We start from the raw sequence: 20,321 nt of genomic DNA, 5'->3' as shown, positions 1-20,321 counted from the left end.
GACAGACAGACAGACAGACTGTAATATAAACAGAATACACTGAGTCGGAGATTCTGAAGTTGCCTTCGCCCTCTATAGTATGTGATGACGTGTTAAGTATATATTGCACAATCGACATAAAATAGTTGTGTAAATATTAACTCAGAAAAAAATGATCTCATCTGAATTGTGATTTTCATATTGTATTCAACAAGCCTTGACAGCTGTGGGTGTTGAATTTCATTTCGTGATGAAATATTAGCTATTGAAGCATTCTTCACTGTTGTCTACACACATGATTGAAAGGAGTCTGGCGAGGAGAGGTCACGGGTCAAATTTGATATATTGCTAGATTAAATCGCAGATATAGTAACCTTTTAGAAGATATTAAATGCACGCTCACTCAACGGTGCCAAAGAAATTCTTGGCGCTCCAACGTAGTGCATGGTGAAAGTGAATGGAATTGTTTGCTGTTTTGTTGCCACTATAGGAATTTCGAACCAGCGGTGTATGCGTGGGTTTTTAATTCGACAATAATACACAGCTCGCGATGACAGCGGGAACTTCGTGTGATCGCGCGTGATTCACCTTTTGATTTCCTCTCGCGAAGCTGTTCAACGAAGTTATATACGGGTTTACTGGTCGTACGGTGTTTAGCCTTGCAACACCAACGCATGTAAGTTGAACGGTCTGTCAAGCACTAGAATCAGCGAATTTTTGCAGCAAGCGTTATTCCCTCGGGAGATTTCGTTCTCTAGTGTGGTATTGATTGGGCGTTGCGTTGAAAAATTTCTATAGAGAAGGGATTGTGTAAACGAGTCCTACATTGCTGTGTATTGTACTAACTGACTAAGGAGATCAACGTCGATCGATAGCCACAGAGTAAACTTGCATATTCATGTAAAAAAAAAACTAACGGTAGAGACATGGCTAATCTACGGAGAAGAAATTACTTCACTGGTGACATATTCATCGCAGCCGTTTTTGCGTTCTTCATTTTCGCTTCACCAGGTAGGTATTTTTTGTTCTTCACTGTTATTGACACAGCGCCAGTATTGTACATTTCTGTGTTCATTTCACCACCACAACTATACTGCATTTTCCAATGTTTGTCTTACCGTTCATCCATTGTTTGGGACAATGGCACTTGTTGAGAACCACCGTCGGAATGCGTAATCGTGCTAAGAACACGGTGCTATGTGATTTCGAAAACAAGAAAGAACACAGTGGTTCTCTGTTAGATAGTAGCGAACAATACGCACATATCGTTTTTGGCGAGTACTAAAAAAACCTTAATACAAACAACTTGTGGAAACTGCTATCATTACAGGACTGTATTAAGCGGTTATAGTTTCTAGAGATGACCTCTACCCGTTTTTATAAATATCGATTACTTTCTTTATGTTTTACGTTGGTGTATGTCTTTTTTTTCAAAACACGTTCACTCATACATTCGTATTGTTCAACGATTCTGCCATTATTGTATAACCTAGCTTGTGTCCAAATATGTGTCGCGATGTAAGCAAGGCCTGGTGTCGATATGTACAGTAAACATGTATAACATATCTACGGTATGTTTGTAGTACGGATATGCTCTGTCCACCTATGTGCAAGTGTTTGTTTGAGTGAGTGTATGTATGTATGTATGTATGTATGTATGTATGTATGTATGTATGTATGTATGTATGTCTTATTTGTCCCAATTTGTCGTTCAGTTTGTGTCTCTATATACCACTACTCTCTATACCACGTTCCTCTCTTTCCCCACTCTTCTTCTTCTACTTTCCATATCCCGTTTCATCCGACCGTGTCTCAGTTAGTCCCGAAGGATAACATCGTTATAACACTCTGTCTACTGTACCGTACTTTTAACGGAAGTATCATCAGACATGATCATCACCTCAGCCCTTTGATGATAAACGTTCCATATTTTTTTTTCTTTTTAGATTGTTATCATGCTAAGAGGAAATAGCCATGATATAAATATAAATACTTAGTGCCCTGGTAATAATTAATTGTGGACGTATATGTGGGTGGGCCCTTTCACTTGTTTCCATGCGTCAAGACCTAGATGGTATTAGAATTAATATCTAGGTGAGCAAAAATAATGTCTGGTGGAGCTATAAAAATATCTAATCTTAGAACAAGAGAATGAACCTGTGTCATCCGTATGGATGCACTGATAAGATAGCACTAATAATGGAAGAACCAGGGATCAAAACTCAAGCACTTAACGTATAAATTGGACGTGTATACCGTTGGAGAGAATGTGCTAAAATTCTAATATACGTACTCATGCAGTAACTGTTGATGTGCTGTAAATAACATAGTAAAATAAATGCTCCTAGAACATCGCTTTTTTATGTTACACGAGAATGTACGATAAACTATTTCCACAATCATTAGCCTCTCTATTGTGTATTATTGCATGCTAACTCAAATCGTACAAAGAAATGGTCGCCATAGACTCCAAAGATATACGTCTTGTTGTCGTCTTAATACCAGGTTTCTAAAGTGATGGATGATGGTGTGGCACGAATGTCGCATCTTACTGTCTACACAGACCGATAATGTAAAATGTTTGTCTGCGACTTTTCTCATTTCAAATTAAAGAATTCTCACTGAATCATCTTTTGTAATCGTTCTGTGAATCATGGAGTTGGAATATCTATGGTTATTGTCACGTGTCACGTCATGGGGGGGGTGTACAGTGCAATCAAGCAGCAGGATTTCAATCCCAGGTTTTGGTATTGGTGTGAAACCTGATCAATGGCGCTATAAGGATACAAACAGGGTCATTGATTTGTTGTGAACCGTCCTATTTCATATCTCTCTATGATAACTGTTTTAATCGTACAGATTTTAATGCTAATCTGAACTGTAGACAGACAGACAGGCAGACAGACAGACAGACAGACAGACAGACAGACACAGACACACAAACAGACACACATGCATGCACCCACGCTCGAAAACATACATACATACATACATACATACATACATACATACATACATACATACATACATACATACATACACACACACTACTCCATTTGTTAACCTTTTATATCATTTACGTTGACATCACGTGATAACATCATCTTTCAAAACAACAGGACCTCATCAATTTCTACAGCCTTATTCGTAACAGCGACCACAGTGATAGAAACATTGTACATCAATGACTGTTTGGGTTGGGCATCTTTAATGTTAGCTTCGTCTCAGATGTCTTCAACCCATCCGTTATATCTAATTTCATGATGGGCCTCTAAAATATCATATGTATTTTCATTAACCTTTGATTTTCGTATCATAACAATTACAAAATTTAATAGGGCATATGAAACCAATTGTCGATGTATTCAAGTCTTGTCACTAGCAAGACAGCTGGGTATTATTATGGTTGCACTGCATCAAATCTATTTATTTATTTTAGCAATTTCATTTTCAATATCATTTCAATGTACGGAATTAATTGACCGTCGTTTGCATTTCTAACTTAGCGACAATATTCAAACGTTGCGATTACGTAAGTACTTTTTAGGTGCAAATGGAGACAGACAACTAAATTCTAATTGACAGGCTAAAACAGTACAAGATGGTAGAACTAGAAGGGAATAACAACAATGACGAAGTGGAAGAGTGGCGATTGAGGAAACGTACATGTTTGTATAAACTTAACCGCGCAAAAAATACTCAAACGGTGTGTGTACATAAGTGATTTTTAGGTCCAAATATGCAGTCTCCAAATAATTTTCATTCAGATAAGAGAACTTGAGAAAGAGGGGGGGGGGGTGAATAGAATCACCTTTGTTCATAACGATAGTTCTATGGTCAAGTTGAAGATTGGTTCATTCACTCATCTTTGGATTTTCCGAAGCTGGAGTAGGGGAGCCTTCAGTAATTACAAGGGTATATGGAATGGGGTATCAAATTTAACAAATCTTTATATAATATCTGAAGAGGTCGATCATGTTTTAAGCTTATAGAAAGGAACTTGCGGGAGGGTCACTTGCTTGTAAGACGGAATCGGCGAGGGTCACATTTGTGCAACAGTCCAAGTTTGATTTTCCCTGGCCCTCCCCTTGTAATTATGGAAGGCTTCCTAATATAAAAGAAAGAGTGGGGGTCGGGATTGAGGACATTTATACCATTAACTTGAATAATTATAGGGTAATAATATACGGTGATTAATGTAGGGGAATATGTGGAATTGACGATGATTAGTCATAATGCGAATAGCAATTTATGCTACTTTGTAAAAATAAAATCAACATCACTTTTTTGAAAAAAAAACAATGAACACGACGTGAATGTATACATGTAATGTAATTCTTGAGCTGGGAAATATTAATAAGATCTGAACTGAAACTGACGATGTGTATGTGCGTGTCTCTGTAGGCATGTGTGCAGTGTGTGTATGTATGTATGTATGTATGTATGTATGTATGTGTATGTATGTATGTATGTATGTATGTATGTGTGTGTATGTGTGTGTGTGTATGTATGTATGTATGTATGTATGTATGTGTATGTATGTATGTATGTATGTATGTATGTATGTATGGTTTTTGTTTTGTGGTTGTGGTGATGGATATAGATACATGATGTAGCATTCATTGACTTAGTGTACAATATCTCAATACTCAACTTCTGTTAGTACGCAAGTCAATATTATCATATTGCTGTACAGAATTTCTGCAGGAAACACTTGTACTCACATTGCCCACAGCAACAAGAATCAATAATGCCAGTATTGAATATTTGGGTTATACATTATAGTATACATTTCATAACTTAATAGAAGAATTGTGTTCAATCGATATAGAACATATCTTACTGTATATAATACGTCATAATATGAGTGTGGATCTTGTGAATATTTTCGACCACCCAAATAATATATATATTATATTATATGTATTATGTATACTACACGTATGTCTGTCTGTATGTATGTATGTATATATGTATGTATGTATGTATGTATGTATGTATGTAAGTATGTATGTATGTATGTACGTTCCAATCTATCAGTCTGAGTAATATTGTAATTGCAAATTGTATTTATATCTATTCTGTATATCTCTGTGAAAATGGTACAGTCTCTCATTTCACTTTTGTCAACAAAAACTCACCATCTGACTGTTTTAATCACGCGATCTCTTCGTCAAGAACATACATCCACAGTCAACCTAATAGAATGCACGTTTTATAGAACCCCCCTTTGGTTTACTCAGCTGATAAAACTACATTAAAAACTATGCTGGATGTCGACATAACCAGACTTCAGTGTTTACATACGAATCTGTACATTGTGTGGTCTACAGTATTCTAAAAGAAATAATCCAGCACGTCCCTAGTAATTGAATTATCGCTCCCCTGAGTAAAAAAAACTTCGACATGTCGTACCATTTCGAAATTAATAAAATATCGCCCCATGTTACTCACACTTACCGGTGGTTTTAATTTAATATGAAATGTTTGAGATTGGATTGTGTATATATAGCACTGGAACGCTGTTGAAAATGGAAGCCCGCAGTGTAGATAGACGGGGCTACTGGTTTTCGGCCTTTCACCACGACGTGGTAACACCATGAGTGTTTTGTGGAAATGGTGACAAAGCCGTCACCCCGGATTGCCCCCATTCTCAGACGGGTTCGACCTAGAGTGGATCACAGACAATTAACTGTGAGTGGATCCACTCGTGTTGTGATTTTCTACTCTTGCCTTGGGGTAGGGGCCCGGGTAGGAGAAAGGTGACAGTCCCCCACAACTAGACCCAAGGCTAGGAACCTCTAGAGGGTGTACTCGTCTGTGGTGTCTGGGTCCTCCTGTTGAAAATGTTAAGGGCAATACCGTTATCTTAGGTCAGCCTCAATTATATACAAAAACCACGGTTTATAAAGCACTTGACGAAGAACTCTCGCCATAACATAAGGACTCGTGTTTTGATGCGAGTTATCTTACTTGTTTACATATCTAGTAAATTATGACTAACATGAATATACGCGTTTCCGGTATTTCAGACACTTTCAAGTACTAAAAGTGCTTTACATGTATATCCTTTAGACCAAACGACGAAGTTAATTGAGTAAAGCGCAAAGTTAAAAATCAAGAACTCAACCACAGGTTCTCTCATTAGTGTTGTCTTATCAGTGCCGCTAAAATAATTCCATACGTCCATTTTTGTGCTCTAGAGCATTTTTTCTGTAGGCTCTGTACCAGAAAACTGTTTTCATACCTAGTAACCCTACCAACCTGGACCTTGAAGAAAGTTTTACACCAATATTCTCCTCCAAAATGTTTGAACAAAATCTCGCCTTTCTTTCATTCACAAGCGTCTAAAAATACACAACAGTAATTCTTCCGTATATGCTAACCATAGAAGATTGCTCTGGATATCCAATATTTAGACGTCTGCGAAATAAAATATCCATTTTCTCCGAGGAGCTCAAATGTGGACAACAAATTAAACGTTACGCGCAAAACATACGAAAATGTTATTTCACAAGCACATCAATTTACAAAATCACTCGAGACTCCCAATTTCCAAGTTTTAAGTTTCCAATATTGCAAATGTCTAAATAGGAATACAATACCAAGTATCTATTTTAATTTCCCCTGAGTCCAATGTAAGCTATGAACTTTACGCGCAAAACATACGAAATGAAAAATGTTATTTCAACTACCTCAAGTCACTCGAGACTCCGAGTATTAAGTTTCAAATATCGAAACGTCTTCAAGACATAAAATAATCAGGTAATACCATTGTCCACTGGGAGTCCAATGTTGAACCACGAGATTTACTCGCAAAATATACGAAAAAAGCTAGGTGAAACACGCCTATTTAGAAACTGACCCGAGATTCAAAATTTCCAAGTTTTAGTTTCAAATATTGCAACGGTTTTCGGAGCAAAAGTAATACTCATTTTCCCAGCGGAGTCCAATGTAAGCTACAAACGTTTAACGCACAAAACATACAAAAAATGCTCTTTTCGATTACATCAAAAAACTCATTCAAGACTCCAAAGTTGCAGGATTTAAAACAACGTTGACCGAAAGACCGACTGCAACTTGATCTTTCCATTTCTCAAAACTCGATGGACTCAGGTCTAGCGATGTTTTAAATTGACAAGGACGATCTACGTTTGGCATTGCAGTCACGAGGGATGCACAAATCTCGTGGAGGCTGATATATCTTAATGAATATTGAAAACTAATTGATTTTACAGTCTCAAAACCACGTCTTGCATTACTAAAAAGAGCCCATAATGGTGTGGCACGATAAATTTCCATTGGGACCGACATAAATTGACGACATGGTGCTTCTACACTGCAAACATTTAAACAAATAGCCGCGCTGTAGAATGTTTTACGATGAAAAACACGGAGACAAATTTACATCTACAATGACTCAAGCTTGTTATTTGTTAGCCATACTACAAGGCTTAACGACAGGTGTTTCTCGAAGACAAGTATTCGTGCCGCAATATGCCGTGACCGCCATGGTCTGTCGGAATCCGGTAATTTCATTAAATATAGCCCTATTTTTCATACCCGGATGAATACGACAAGTTCGATATATTAAATTGTGAGCGTTAACCGGAAATATGTCGACCCGGCGATAAACAACGGGAATCGCTTCCTGTATCGAGGAATGATCAATGTTCTTATTTGGTATGTCGCGTTGGAAAATTTTTTAACATGAGTTGACATAAAGTATGACGAGTTATCTCAACATGAACACGATGTCTGCATTGTTCAAGATGGCTTCCGTCTGCGCACAATGTATAAACGACGTGAAGCTTCAGACGAATGCTGGGTTGCAAAGTTACACTCAATGTCAAAACACTCAATTGTAGGCATTGAAACAATTCAGCAATTTACGATTTTCATTTTTTTTCCTGAAAAGTAAAACATATTTCAAAATCAGTACTCTTGTGGGCTTCCTTTCCCGACTTTTATAAGCGTAAATGAAAATCCGGAACCACATTGGTCGTCAAAAGTTTCCACCGTTCACAAATAAACAATTCTCATGTTTTATAGTCTGCGTCTTTCCCGCCAAAATATACAATTATTCAATGATATCGTACTATGAAAACATTATATAAATGATTGCTGTATCAGTGGCCGGTCAGTCGGATACATTTTGGTATTATGACCATAAACCATTTCAAAAGCAAGAGAAAGAAGAAAAATATGCATATATCACATTACAAGATTGTTGATGTTTGGGGCTAAAGCATCGTGTTGCTGATGACGGAGTCGTGGAGACATATGTGTTTATTACTTATGCACAGTGCAAGTCACAAACATTGATGATTTATTTTCCATTATGGCATAGCCTTAAATCTAAGGGGATGCAGACTGCAAACTGTATGGTTAACTTTGAATCGAACATTCTGAACTCCAAAATAAGAATTCCAGAGAGGCACAAACAATAACTTACAGAACTTCACGTTGAAGTAAACACATTAGTTTCAAAAAGTGACGTGAATAGCGAATGAAGAGACACAACAATTGTAATTGGTCTCTCCAAGTATAATTGTTGTACCCCCTCCAGTCACATTAAAGATAAAATGCCGCCGTTTAACCGCTTCGTTGCGTAACTAAACATGCTGCGGTACCCAATTAAACTCACAATTACGTGCTTCATGTTCGTGTAAGGACTCGCTATCAGCCACGCTACTTACAGGATAAATTTCAGAATGTGTCGTCAGCGGTGTTCTACCTGCGAAAATCTCCCGCCAAGATTTAAGCGAGAAAATTATCGCTTTTCTGCAATTAATTTGCTCATTTCAGTTTTATTTTGGAAGTAAATCCTGTGAATTACCGTTATGGATATATTAATATCATATTTTAAATTCATACATGATCAAATGATATGTCACAGGCGTGTGTCGTCCATGACCTTAAAATCCTCGATCATATTTATCGACTCGTTTCAAATTTATTGTTCGTTGAAATTATACAAATTTGTATTAATTGCTCTAATTTAATTCATAAACGACGAAATCTCGATCGAAGTGTGTCACCCATGACCCCTTTAATAAATTGTACATAAAATACACCCAAAGAACGCATACTTCCATGTAGTAGCAGTGAAGGCGCCAGTCTAAGAATTTACTGCGTAGAGAGACGGGAAATTCCCCAAATATTTCTATGCATTTCTAATAAATATGGTAACTTTTTGGTATCTGTGTCTTCATCATCAAGTTGCATAAACATGTTAGTTAGTCACCTGTCATCTGCTAAAACTTCTCAAACGACCAGAGTTATTCAATTGTTGACGTGTGAAGAATCTAACCTTTGACCCCTTCAATGACGCGAACCGCCTTGCTAAATTCATTTGTACAAAAAAAAACCGAAAATATTTGGCACGTATGAATATTATTTTGGTTTGGGATCATAAAAATGACTTTTATTTATCATTCCATGTCAAAATCTTTGCGTAAAATTGATGAATTTTCATAATGTGGCTATTTTTTTCACACAAGCAGGTTAGTAATTTCGATGTAATATTGAGTGGCAGTGTCATTTTATTACCATATCGTTTCGAGTACAGTAATCCCTCTGTCTTGAAACTCAACTACTGTTGAGTGATTGAGAAGATATTCAAGACGTCTACATTATCTATATATATAGCTATATAGACATTGATATGGCGTTTAAGTGGCATTAGATATATGAGAACGGAAATTAGTCGTAGAGTAGCATATGTAGTTATTTTTAAAATGTTATTTACACTTTTAAGCATGGTCGTTGAAAGGTGGGGCACTTTAATGGACATTGGTTATGACGACGAAAATCGATGTTATTAACTTACAGCTGTTTCAAGTTGTTTCAATTATCGTCTTCTATGCGATGCAGAGCTCTTTGTGCAGTGTCGTACTTATATAAAGTGTTTTATAGTTAATTCCAGCAGTTAAATATCTCTATTTTCTTCATCTGCATCCTCCTGTTCCTATGCCTCCTCCTCCTCTTCATTGCCGTCATCATCACCACCATATCACCACCACCACCACCATCATCATCATCATCATCATCATCATCATCATCATCATCATCATCATTATCACTACCACCACCACAATCACCATCATCATCACCACCACCACCACCATTATCATCATCATCATTATCATCATCATCATCATTATCATCATCATCATCATCATCATCATCATCATCACCACCACAATCACCATCATCATCGCCATCACCACCATCATCATCATCATCATCACCACCACTACCACTACCACAGACACAATTATTTTCTTTCTTAAATCGACCTGTTTCTCTTTTATCAATTATCTGTGTAGGAATTAGTACAGACCTGGATGGAGTTAAGATACTCACGTTTGGGTTTTAATGCAACATATATGAGTTACGCGTCTGATATCCACATTTCTTTCATTTCAACACTGTCGTTTAACCCTAAGTCAACCGTTTCACATGCATGGAGCGATGCCAAGCGATTGCATTTTACAGTCTTTTGATCAAAGAGATACAACGCTGTATACACAATATACATTAAACTGTATCACTTAGTTCGGTATCATAATGAAAATAAGATTTAACATAATCAACGTTTTATATATGTATTATCAGACCTACAATGAAAGCTAGCTTCCGATGCTATGATGAAGTTAACATATGTTTTCGCTGCTTCGTGGACTATCTATAATTTACAGCACGCTACCCTGCACGACGTGGAATCCTCAAATTTCGGGAATGATTGGTTGAGGAGTTGGGTGTCGATAAGATCGTGAAAGTATGACGAAAAGCCATCATTGGTTGTTTGTTGGACGCGTGTACAAGACTAAATATATGGTGTTCTCACTTAGCGGTCCGTCGTTGGTGTCCATATCGAATTGAACTTATTGCACGTCAGTTGTTGAGGCTCTTAAAGCTCTCAGCATATTTACACGTGCATTTATTAGACAATCCGATACATTTTTGTTAGTTTTAGGTAAATTGGAAACACTCCTAAATGTTAAATGTTTTGGCTTAAAAGGAAAAATGACACGTGCCAATCATATCTGCTTTGGAGAATCTGGCTAAACCCAATTTTGTATAAGTTTTTTCAGAAGTTATGTTTTTTGCCGAAAAATGAATACTGACATGTGTTGATATAAGTTTATACTTCAGGTTTACCGGCAAAGGACTTCGTGGTTTGAATTCCAAGATAGAGCCAACTACTTTTTTTCAGAAATTCAAAAAATGTTCATTTTATTGACACTAGAGATGAAGGTTTAACTTAGAAAGTAGTGTAAATATAGTACTACACGTGTTCGGTTGTTATGTTTATGATTTCGCCGTTCGATTTGCAAATTATACTGTTTCACTCACCGACCGGAGACTCCATCTACGATAATTTGCTTCTCATATGTCTCCAGGGACTTGGAGTCCCAGCAATCGCACCACTATATGAATAAGATGAAGGAGTTGGCTAGCCTGCTGTATAATGATTTAAACTATTTAAATGGCACAGTTTCGATTAGAATTAAAATTTATGTGTGGAAAATTATTTTCTTGTACAGCTTTAGAAACCGTTGGTCAAGAACAGACGAACTATTATATATAATATTCTGTGTGGCTCCATTGATAAGATAATTCTAATGCAAAACCTGGGATTGAAACATTTGCCTTTAAAAAAAATTACCTAACGTGCGACAATGTTTACTTGCACAGTTGACATGCTAGTATTTGAATCTAGCTGTGTTTCCACAGCGCAATCCACAGCCCACAGCACTTCGGATTAAGCGCATGCGTACGAAAACATAAAGATGTGTTACGTCACCAAGTGTGTTAATCCTCCTGCACTTTGTATTAAATGAATTTCTATTGATGATGACTTTCACATATTTACTGTCGTCAGGTTAACGTGTTGATTTATCGAATTAAACACAAAGTACTTGCCATGGCTTAGTTAGCCATAATTATATAGAACGACCAAGGCCAGGTCTAATTGATTTCGGTCTCACACGTTGATAATGTTGTGGATTTTCTGATATTGACTGCGAGATGTTGGACTCTGTGACGTATGTTTTCTTTCGGTCAAAGGTCGCGCACAAGTTTGCCATTTCACTTTCGAGCACTATACCACTTTGATTATAACTCGCACGTGCTTTTTACACAACATATTTTAGCACAAATGCAAACCCATGCCACAAAACAATGCCACATACTTTCTCTATTTTAGCTTACAAATATACTGGTTAAAGTAGATTGTAATATATTCTCAACTTCTCTCATAAATTACAATACAATGTATTCTCTCTCAAACGTCTGATTCAATAAATTCCATATACAATCTGTGCCACCTTTCTTGGACGACGCAAAACATTTTGCGCATACGTACGTACATACATACGTACGTGCGTGCGTGCGTGCGTGCGTACATACATACATACATACATACATACATACATACATACATACATACATACATGCATACATGCATACACCCATACTGGATGATACATAGCACTGTTCCTATTTCTTAAATTAGATTATAATATTTCATGAAAAAGCTTCAGTCGTTGCGTAGTCATCCTATATAGGGTTATATGAGATCTAGAGTAGCTGTCTGGAATATGAAAGATGGAGTTCAATCATGACTATTTTCCTGTCAAATGTCTTATAAAAAACAAGCACTTTTCCCCGCTTTTGGAATAACATCAAGATTGTTTTAAACCAAAATCCAAAACAATATTTTGATGTAAATTTTATGTAAAACTTCTTGTTTGTATGTAAAATTAATGACATTGGCTTTTTAAAGATGAAAATTGAGTCTCCATCTTGTTGTACGATATTGTAATGGGTGGGGTTAAAGGTCATTACAGGACGCTCCATCATTGTTGAATGCAAATTGAAGAAATTATTTTCAAGTGAGTCTGTTGATAATTCATCATAATGAAACAGAGGCAACATGTGAAATTACCAATTCATCGTAATCAACCATGCCACTAAACGAAATTGTCTGTAATTAATGCAACGCCGTTATTCCTTATTAATCACGCGATTGCATAAAGGTACTTAGCCTTTGAATATTTAATTAGTTGAGTCACCTTTGTTGTTACAGCCTTGTTGATTGGCTAATTTTACGGTGAATTTAACCATTTGTAAGTGTGAAGTAAAACAGTGGTCAACCCGGCGATGAAATTTGAAGGTTTGTATTATGCTTCAAGAAAATTACACAAAAGTCTGAAATGACTGTTTCCGTTAATCAAATTGAAGGTTGGAGTTAATCAATTTTACGAACTACGCTTGGTTGATTTTATCCGTAAGTAGTGTAGTGACAAGTTAAAATCGTAGGTGAAAGGATGGTTTTGAATCAACAGCTATGTTAGTTTGATTTGCCTCAATAACTATATATGGTAGTGCTCATTAAATATTCAATATCTAGGCACAAGCTAAGTCATACGCTTTCAGTCACAGCGAACGCCACGTGTATTCTTCCCAGCATCTGAGCCCAATTTTCCTGAATATTAAAGATAGTCAAGTCTCCTAAAATTTGCCATGTGAAAGCTTCTTCCAAGTCCTTGGGGTAGGGGGTGAAATTTAGGAGTTCACCTTCTTCACATCTTGTTTTTTCAGTGTTCTATTACACCATGCAGGTAACGTATTTGGCGGCCATATTGGATTCAAACATGGATTTCATTCAGTAGTTCAACAAATTGTACCGTGAGCGCTATTTTTTCTCAGAATAGGCTTGGGTCTTCTTAATGAAAATAACAGAAAGGTTTAGCACATGTTTCAGTGGTGCATATCGTCAGGAAGTACGTAACGTTCACAGATCACAAACCGTGTTAGCAGACGACTCCTGAAAGACCATAAATGACACGGCGGCAAATCAATTGAAATACTCTGACGACACTGAGTGCACTTTTATCTAGTTAACTTTCACCTAGTGAAAGAAAATAACGTCATTCATTATTCAATTAACGTGAATAGAAAATTATATGTGAGGCCTTTGTTTGAAGTACGATTTTACAAGACAAATAGATTGTGTTCTCTGGCTTGGCAGTTCGTACTTTAATGTTCCGTATAATGTAACTAATCACTTGACAGTGATGTGCATACTAAATAGCATTGCATCTAAAACCTGATTCAACCTTGTATATTAACAGAATACGTATAACGTTAATTTGCGGTCTATGGTAATTCGCGAAATGAAACGAAACGAAACCATTGGAAGGTTTTGTCAGTATATTTGTTCTAAGTCGAATACCTTCACTGACTTCAGTCATCAACTACATTAACATACATTCTGTACATAAGGCAGTCATAAATACAACATGATAACTACAAATAAAGACTGTTATCGACATTCTTTATACCCAAAAAAACTGCCACTGTGGAACTTACTACCTTATGAAGCTGGCTGTGCACCCAACATACAAGCCTTGAAAACTGCACTGAATGCTACCAATACTTCAGCTCCCTAGTACTTTAATTGTATTGCTCCACACATGACCCTTGACTATGTAACTCGACAACAAGTATTGGTGCTTGTATGTCTAGATACAGATACAGATAAGTCTATAATGCTATGCTCGCAATATTTGCTGCTGCTGCTGCTGCTGTTGTTGTTGTTGTTGTTGTTGTTGTTGTTGTTGTTGTTGTTGTTGCAGAAGAAAGTGTTTCTACAGGGTTAATCTTTTAATTCAATTCAATTGATTACATTATGTTTCTTGACCAATGAGCATACCCTTAAATAACAATACAAATAACGTAACGACGGAAAATCTATACAACAGCATGTTTAAGTACTGATACAATTCGACACACACAAAAAACATGGTTGGAGAAGGTACAAATGACAAATAAATAAATAAATAAATAAATAAATAAATAAATAATTAATCATTGTCAATCTAATTTAATTCACGAAAACCCTACTGATTCCATCAGGGTATAATATTTGTAAAATGAAAATAATTTTATAAATAATTAGCCAATACTGTTTTGAACCGTGTCTACTCCTTGACATGAATAATGGCTACAAAGGTAAACTTCAGAACACTTATAATACATAGATCGAGACATATACCAGGCTTGTAAAGCCTATGCCAAGACATTACCCTAGTAAAACTAAGTCAATGTAATACAGGGACTGATTCACGTACATGAAACTGTTAAAATAATTACTTCATAATCACCGGAAGGAAGTATTTCTTATAAATATCCATTAGTGTAATTGCACACCACAATTGTAATATTGGCATCACGTCCGGCATTCCCTGTGGAAACCATTCATGTAAAGTAACATTACTAAGAAGGACACTGCCGTTCCTTTACCATTGAGTCCCTTTGTAATTAATTGTGAATAAACATTTTCATATTTCGATGAATTCCACATTAAAGAGAACACCAGGTGTGACATACCACGCGGGTCGTTTGTGACGCAAATAGACTAAGAGATTGCCTTGAAGGACACACGCATGTGGTCACTTTTAAAAAGGTTTCCCACAAGGCATGCTAAAGGAAAGAAAATACAGTAAATGAATCCCAGCCTGTAGGCCTTTTAAAATATTGATATAAAGTACTTAATGAAATTAGGTTGAGGTTGCTATGATATTGCTGCAAGTAATTAGAAAATTCTTTGAGTCGTAAATTCATAATTTACTCAGCTTTCCCCGAAGTCTAAGTTCTCACGCAAACTGGCTCTGTATATACTGTGGCTGATGATTCCGCACTGTAATCATTCGACTACTGACTCACCGGTAATGAAAACTCAATAACCTTACGTCATAACTAATGAGGCATATTTCTACTTCAGAAGGATGAATACATTTAAAACGTTGTGGAATTATACTAGTATTTGTCAATGCTTTAAACAGTTTTTGTCCAATTGTGAATTTTACTACCTCTGGACATGATTTTAAAAATGCTTGTACCATTAAACGGATCAGGTTTATATAAAAACAATACCAAGGACAGCACATTAGTTGTATGGATGAATTAACCGCTTCAGTTATTCAATATTTACTCTATCATAACCATGTGATGAATTCAAATCAATCTTTTGAGTCATATCATTTCTACAAAGGACGCCATCTAGTCTGCCACAACAGGATACTATAGAGTAAATGCCAATAATTGACTCATCAGTCGTTTCCCTTGCCTTATCATTATCCCAAATTGAGGAAGTGTATTTTCCTTGTGTTCCATTCCTTGTGTTCTCCCCGACAACCTGTGATGTCTCCTGATTTATTAATTTCCCGAAATAGAATATGTGAATAATGATAAAAAAAATAGTTTATTATCAACGTTGTAAAATAAAAGACCATATGCGACAATACAACACTTCCGTAGCCTCAGAGATAATAGTTGTCATATGCTATCCTATGAGACTGTATGTGTGTATGTATGTATGTATGTATGTATGTATGTATGTATGTATGTATGTATGTATGTATGTATGTATGTATGTATGTATATGAATATATATATATATATATATATATATATATATATATATATATATATATATATATATATATGGGTGTATGTGTGTGTCCATCCGTCTATCTATCTATGGACGTAAATATGTCTGTAATGGGTGAATAAAGGGGTGCATGGGTTTGCCTTTGTGTCGTGATGTTGCCCCATGAACTTAATCATGAACGAGGCATCAATGACTGCCAGGAACTTATCTTTGGTTGATAATAATGATATATATTCAAGCCTTTGTTTATATAGGCTGCTATAACAGTCATAACTTATAATAACACAATGCTGTTCTTCAAGGTTTTAGCTCAGTTTGGAAAGGATATTTTAAAATTGCTCTATTTGACCCAAAAATGCACACCCTATTAGATAAGAGTAAAGTATGTCATGATCAGTTGATATTGGACTACAGTAACTATTGACTAGGCAACGTCGTAAACCACATGCCGTTTTACGGCATCTTCCGAAACGTACTTTAGCAGAAATATGTGCTCCTGCCTTCGAGATTATTGACTAGATGACTGCATAGACATTTCATGTACTTAACCTGTTTGTGTTAGTTACTGTTAAGACGTTATTATTTCTAAATGTATGCAATTGCAATTAGTGAAAGTGGTGCATTTACCGCTGTTATCGGGTACAAAATGTTAATCCCTGTGACGTCATTGAGAATTCAATCTAGTAAGTGATCGACACTATTACATTAACACTGAACATTGACACTGAACAAATGGAATTCTTGGGAGACAAGTATATATAAACTATCCATAAATGAAGATTACAATTAAAATAATGAAAATTGAAAAAAAAGTGCTACATTTTATCGTCAGGCTCAAAACAAATCTCACTAACAGTGCTACATGTTATCGTCTGGCTCAACAAAAATCTTAGCAACAGTTTTACATTAACGTGTAGTGTCGACGGATTATGTTCGGATGATATGTATAATATGATCCAAAAGAATGGCCCATTTCAAAGTATGGTTGTAATCCGAAGAAAGCCGAGAGCTAACTTTGATCGATTGCAACATCCGGGTATATTTTAATCGTTTATTTTTGTTCACTTGTAATAGTCAGTTTTGTTTACGCACACTGATATCTCAAGATGGATGATGATCAATGATTCCATGCAGTATGCTCGCCTCTAAAATAAATTCATTACTCTTGTTTCTGTAAAATCGAAAAACAATCATGGGTCACAGTGCCAATATTCCGAAAAAGGGGAAATTTTGTTTCAGGATTAAGCCTTTCTAGAATTCAGCATGGCCGCCGAATACTATGATAATTCTATGAGTATAAAAGATAGTCGGTTACCTTGAAAACAAGGCAGTGAACCCTTGATGTATTTTATTATTTCAAGATTCGGGAACAAGCTTTACAAATTTGGAGAGCATCGAAGAACATCAATGTTCAGAGAAATTGTCTTTAAGATGCCTTCTTCCTTATTAGGAATACTGTGATGGGGTGATGGAATGGTGATGGATGTCAACTTACAAGAATAATTCGAGTCCTATGTATAATTCCCTATAAATGACTGCATGAATATTACACATGACACAGAATTAAGAATTGTCTATTTTCATCTGCCCCAGTTTAACGAGAATTGAGTGTCATCTGGCGCATTGTCCGACCAGACGATGAAAAGTAGCTAATATGTTTAGAGTAAGATATCGTAAGATTGTGTTGGAGTCAGAAGATACAATGTAGCAATTTTAGACAGATTTATGTCTTGCAGACGATCAAATGTAGCAATTGTAGTAAGCTTTACTGGAGCCAGACGATGAGGTGTAGCAACGTCAGTAAGATTTTTGTCTACCCAAATGATTGATATATTGCTGTATTGGTATTACTAAGATTTTTTTGTCGAGCGAGACGTCAGATTAACAGGCTTCTCTTTGTATAACAAATGTGGAATGAGATTGAACTTTGGTAGTTCGATGGACAAGATATATTTTGTTAACATTGTAACAAACCGATGACGGCGATGTGTTCTTTATCACAACGTTACTTCTTATCCCTCTGTAGTTTTCGTTGCCAGAGGAAATACATGTATAGTTTATTGTTGCCAAAATGAAAATTATTTACACAAAATAAAAACGCGTCAGAATTATGTGGCGCCACTATTTCTTTTAATGGCACAAGCAATCATTCCTTGATCGAAATCAAGCGATATTTCTCCGCCAGAGTGACTGCTATATATAGCATGTTCAACTTAGCGAGAGCAATGTTTACGAATCGTGTGTTATGTATGCATGGAGGCACTGTCATTTGACACTTGTTCCTCTTATTGCAAACTATCTGAATTGTGATCTAAAGCTAGCCATGTCAGAATCCACTAAGATATGACTAGTACCTCTGCGCTAAGTTTTCGTAAAACGAGGACACTTTGCGATCGCTTCAACGCCAAGCACCTGATCTATTCCCCATACACATAGCCAGCAACTTATCTCACGTTTACTTTACACTACCGCATGTGGTTAAACCATCAAGGGGTCATCAGAGGTCATGACAAAGCCACTAGGATGCTTCTCATCGAATCTCAAGTTTCGAAAGTATTGGATGGAAGTTATTAAAACAAGTTTCAGTAGTCAAGCCGTAAAATTATCGCCTTAAGGGATTCTTGAGTAGGCTACCACCTTTAAAACTTCACAGTGATGTCGTCAAGTATGTAAGAAAGTGTACTTGGCCTGAACTATACGTTTTATGAGCGGTCTTCGTCGCAATTCCAATCTCCCCCAGGAATCTCCCATACCATGCTGATCTGGTCCCTTATAAGTACACATACATACTTAGGTAGACAGACAGACCGACAGACAGACAGACAGACATACATACATACATACATACATACATACATACATACATACATACATACATACATACATACATACATACACAGACAGAAAGACAAGCCAGTCCCGGGGTACGAGCAGAAGGATAAACAAAGCTATGCAGAAAATAATACACAATCTACATAAAATACATCAACAAGAAAAATTAGATACAAACACTTTGAGAGACTTTAGAGGAACATGGAAAGATGAACGTACACGGAATCTAAGTACATAACATACATGTTGACTACGTGTAGATGCAGTCCAACAGATATTCATATAAATAAGATAGTATTTAGAATTAATTTCCTGAATTCGAACTCAAGACATGGATATCCATCTAATTGTGAAGTCATCTATGTGTGAGCAATGAATAAGTGAACCGTTGATTAATCGCCTCCACTATATCGATAGTACAGATATGTCTACTTTGCGGAAGCTCGAAACTAGATAGGTTGATCGAAAGTGACGTTGCGTGAAAAGTTGTCCTGTTTGTCAGACAACATGTCTCAGCAAGGTATATATATATATATATATATATATATATATATATATATATATATATATATATATATATATATATACACAAAATACACAAGTTATGGTACGGAGCCGTTACTCAGAGTTTATATATATATATATATATATATATATATAGGACAGCAATCATTTATTTGGGCTATATGACAGACTAGCAAAAACTGGGGAAGATTTATTATATCCATCGGGAAGGGAAAATACACTGAGCTAGAGTCAAATTTACGATCCTGACTGCAATCTACATATTTCAACCAATCAAGGTACGTCAAATTAGTTAATCTCAAGTTCAAACAATAGCTACTTACCAATCCTGTCTCTTCCTAATTGACCAATCACATGAGGGTCAATACCAAATTCGCGCCAATATGTATGGAATGTAGGAAAACCTATATAAACCTTTATTCTGTGTGATCTGTAGGAGTTTTTTGTTAGATGTCAATAAAGTGTGAGAGGCTGTACTTATAACACTTGGCTGTGCGTGGACATCACCGGGGGGGGGGGG

At 36.3% G+C, this 20,321-nt stretch overlaps 1 protein-coding gene across 1 annotated transcript in view; it reads left to right on the top strand.

Annotated features, from left to right (window-relative positions):
• The first annotated feature begins 562 nt into the window (after window positions 1–562).
• Window positions 563–20,321, top strand: part of LOC144440281 (neuronal acetylcholine receptor subunit alpha-3-like) — a 32,738-nt gene continuing 12,979 nt past the window's right edge. Inside the window, exon 1 of the mRNA XM_078129630.1 lies at window positions 563–990. Coding sequence (XP_077985756.1) covers window positions 906–990 — 85 coding nt within the window. The 5' untranslated portion in view covers window positions 563–905. The remainder of the gene's footprint in view (window positions 991–20,321) is intronic.

Source organism: Glandiceps talaboti, chromosome 9 (genome assembly GCF_964340395.1).
Source record: "Glandiceps talaboti chromosome 9, keGlaTala1.1, whole genome shotgun sequence".
NCBI classification, from domain to species: Eukaryota; Metazoa; Hemichordata; class Enteropneusta; family Spengelidae; genus Glandiceps; species Glandiceps talaboti.
Note: the sequence above shows the minus strand (reverse complement) of the source record. Positions and strands in the feature narration are given on the sequence as shown.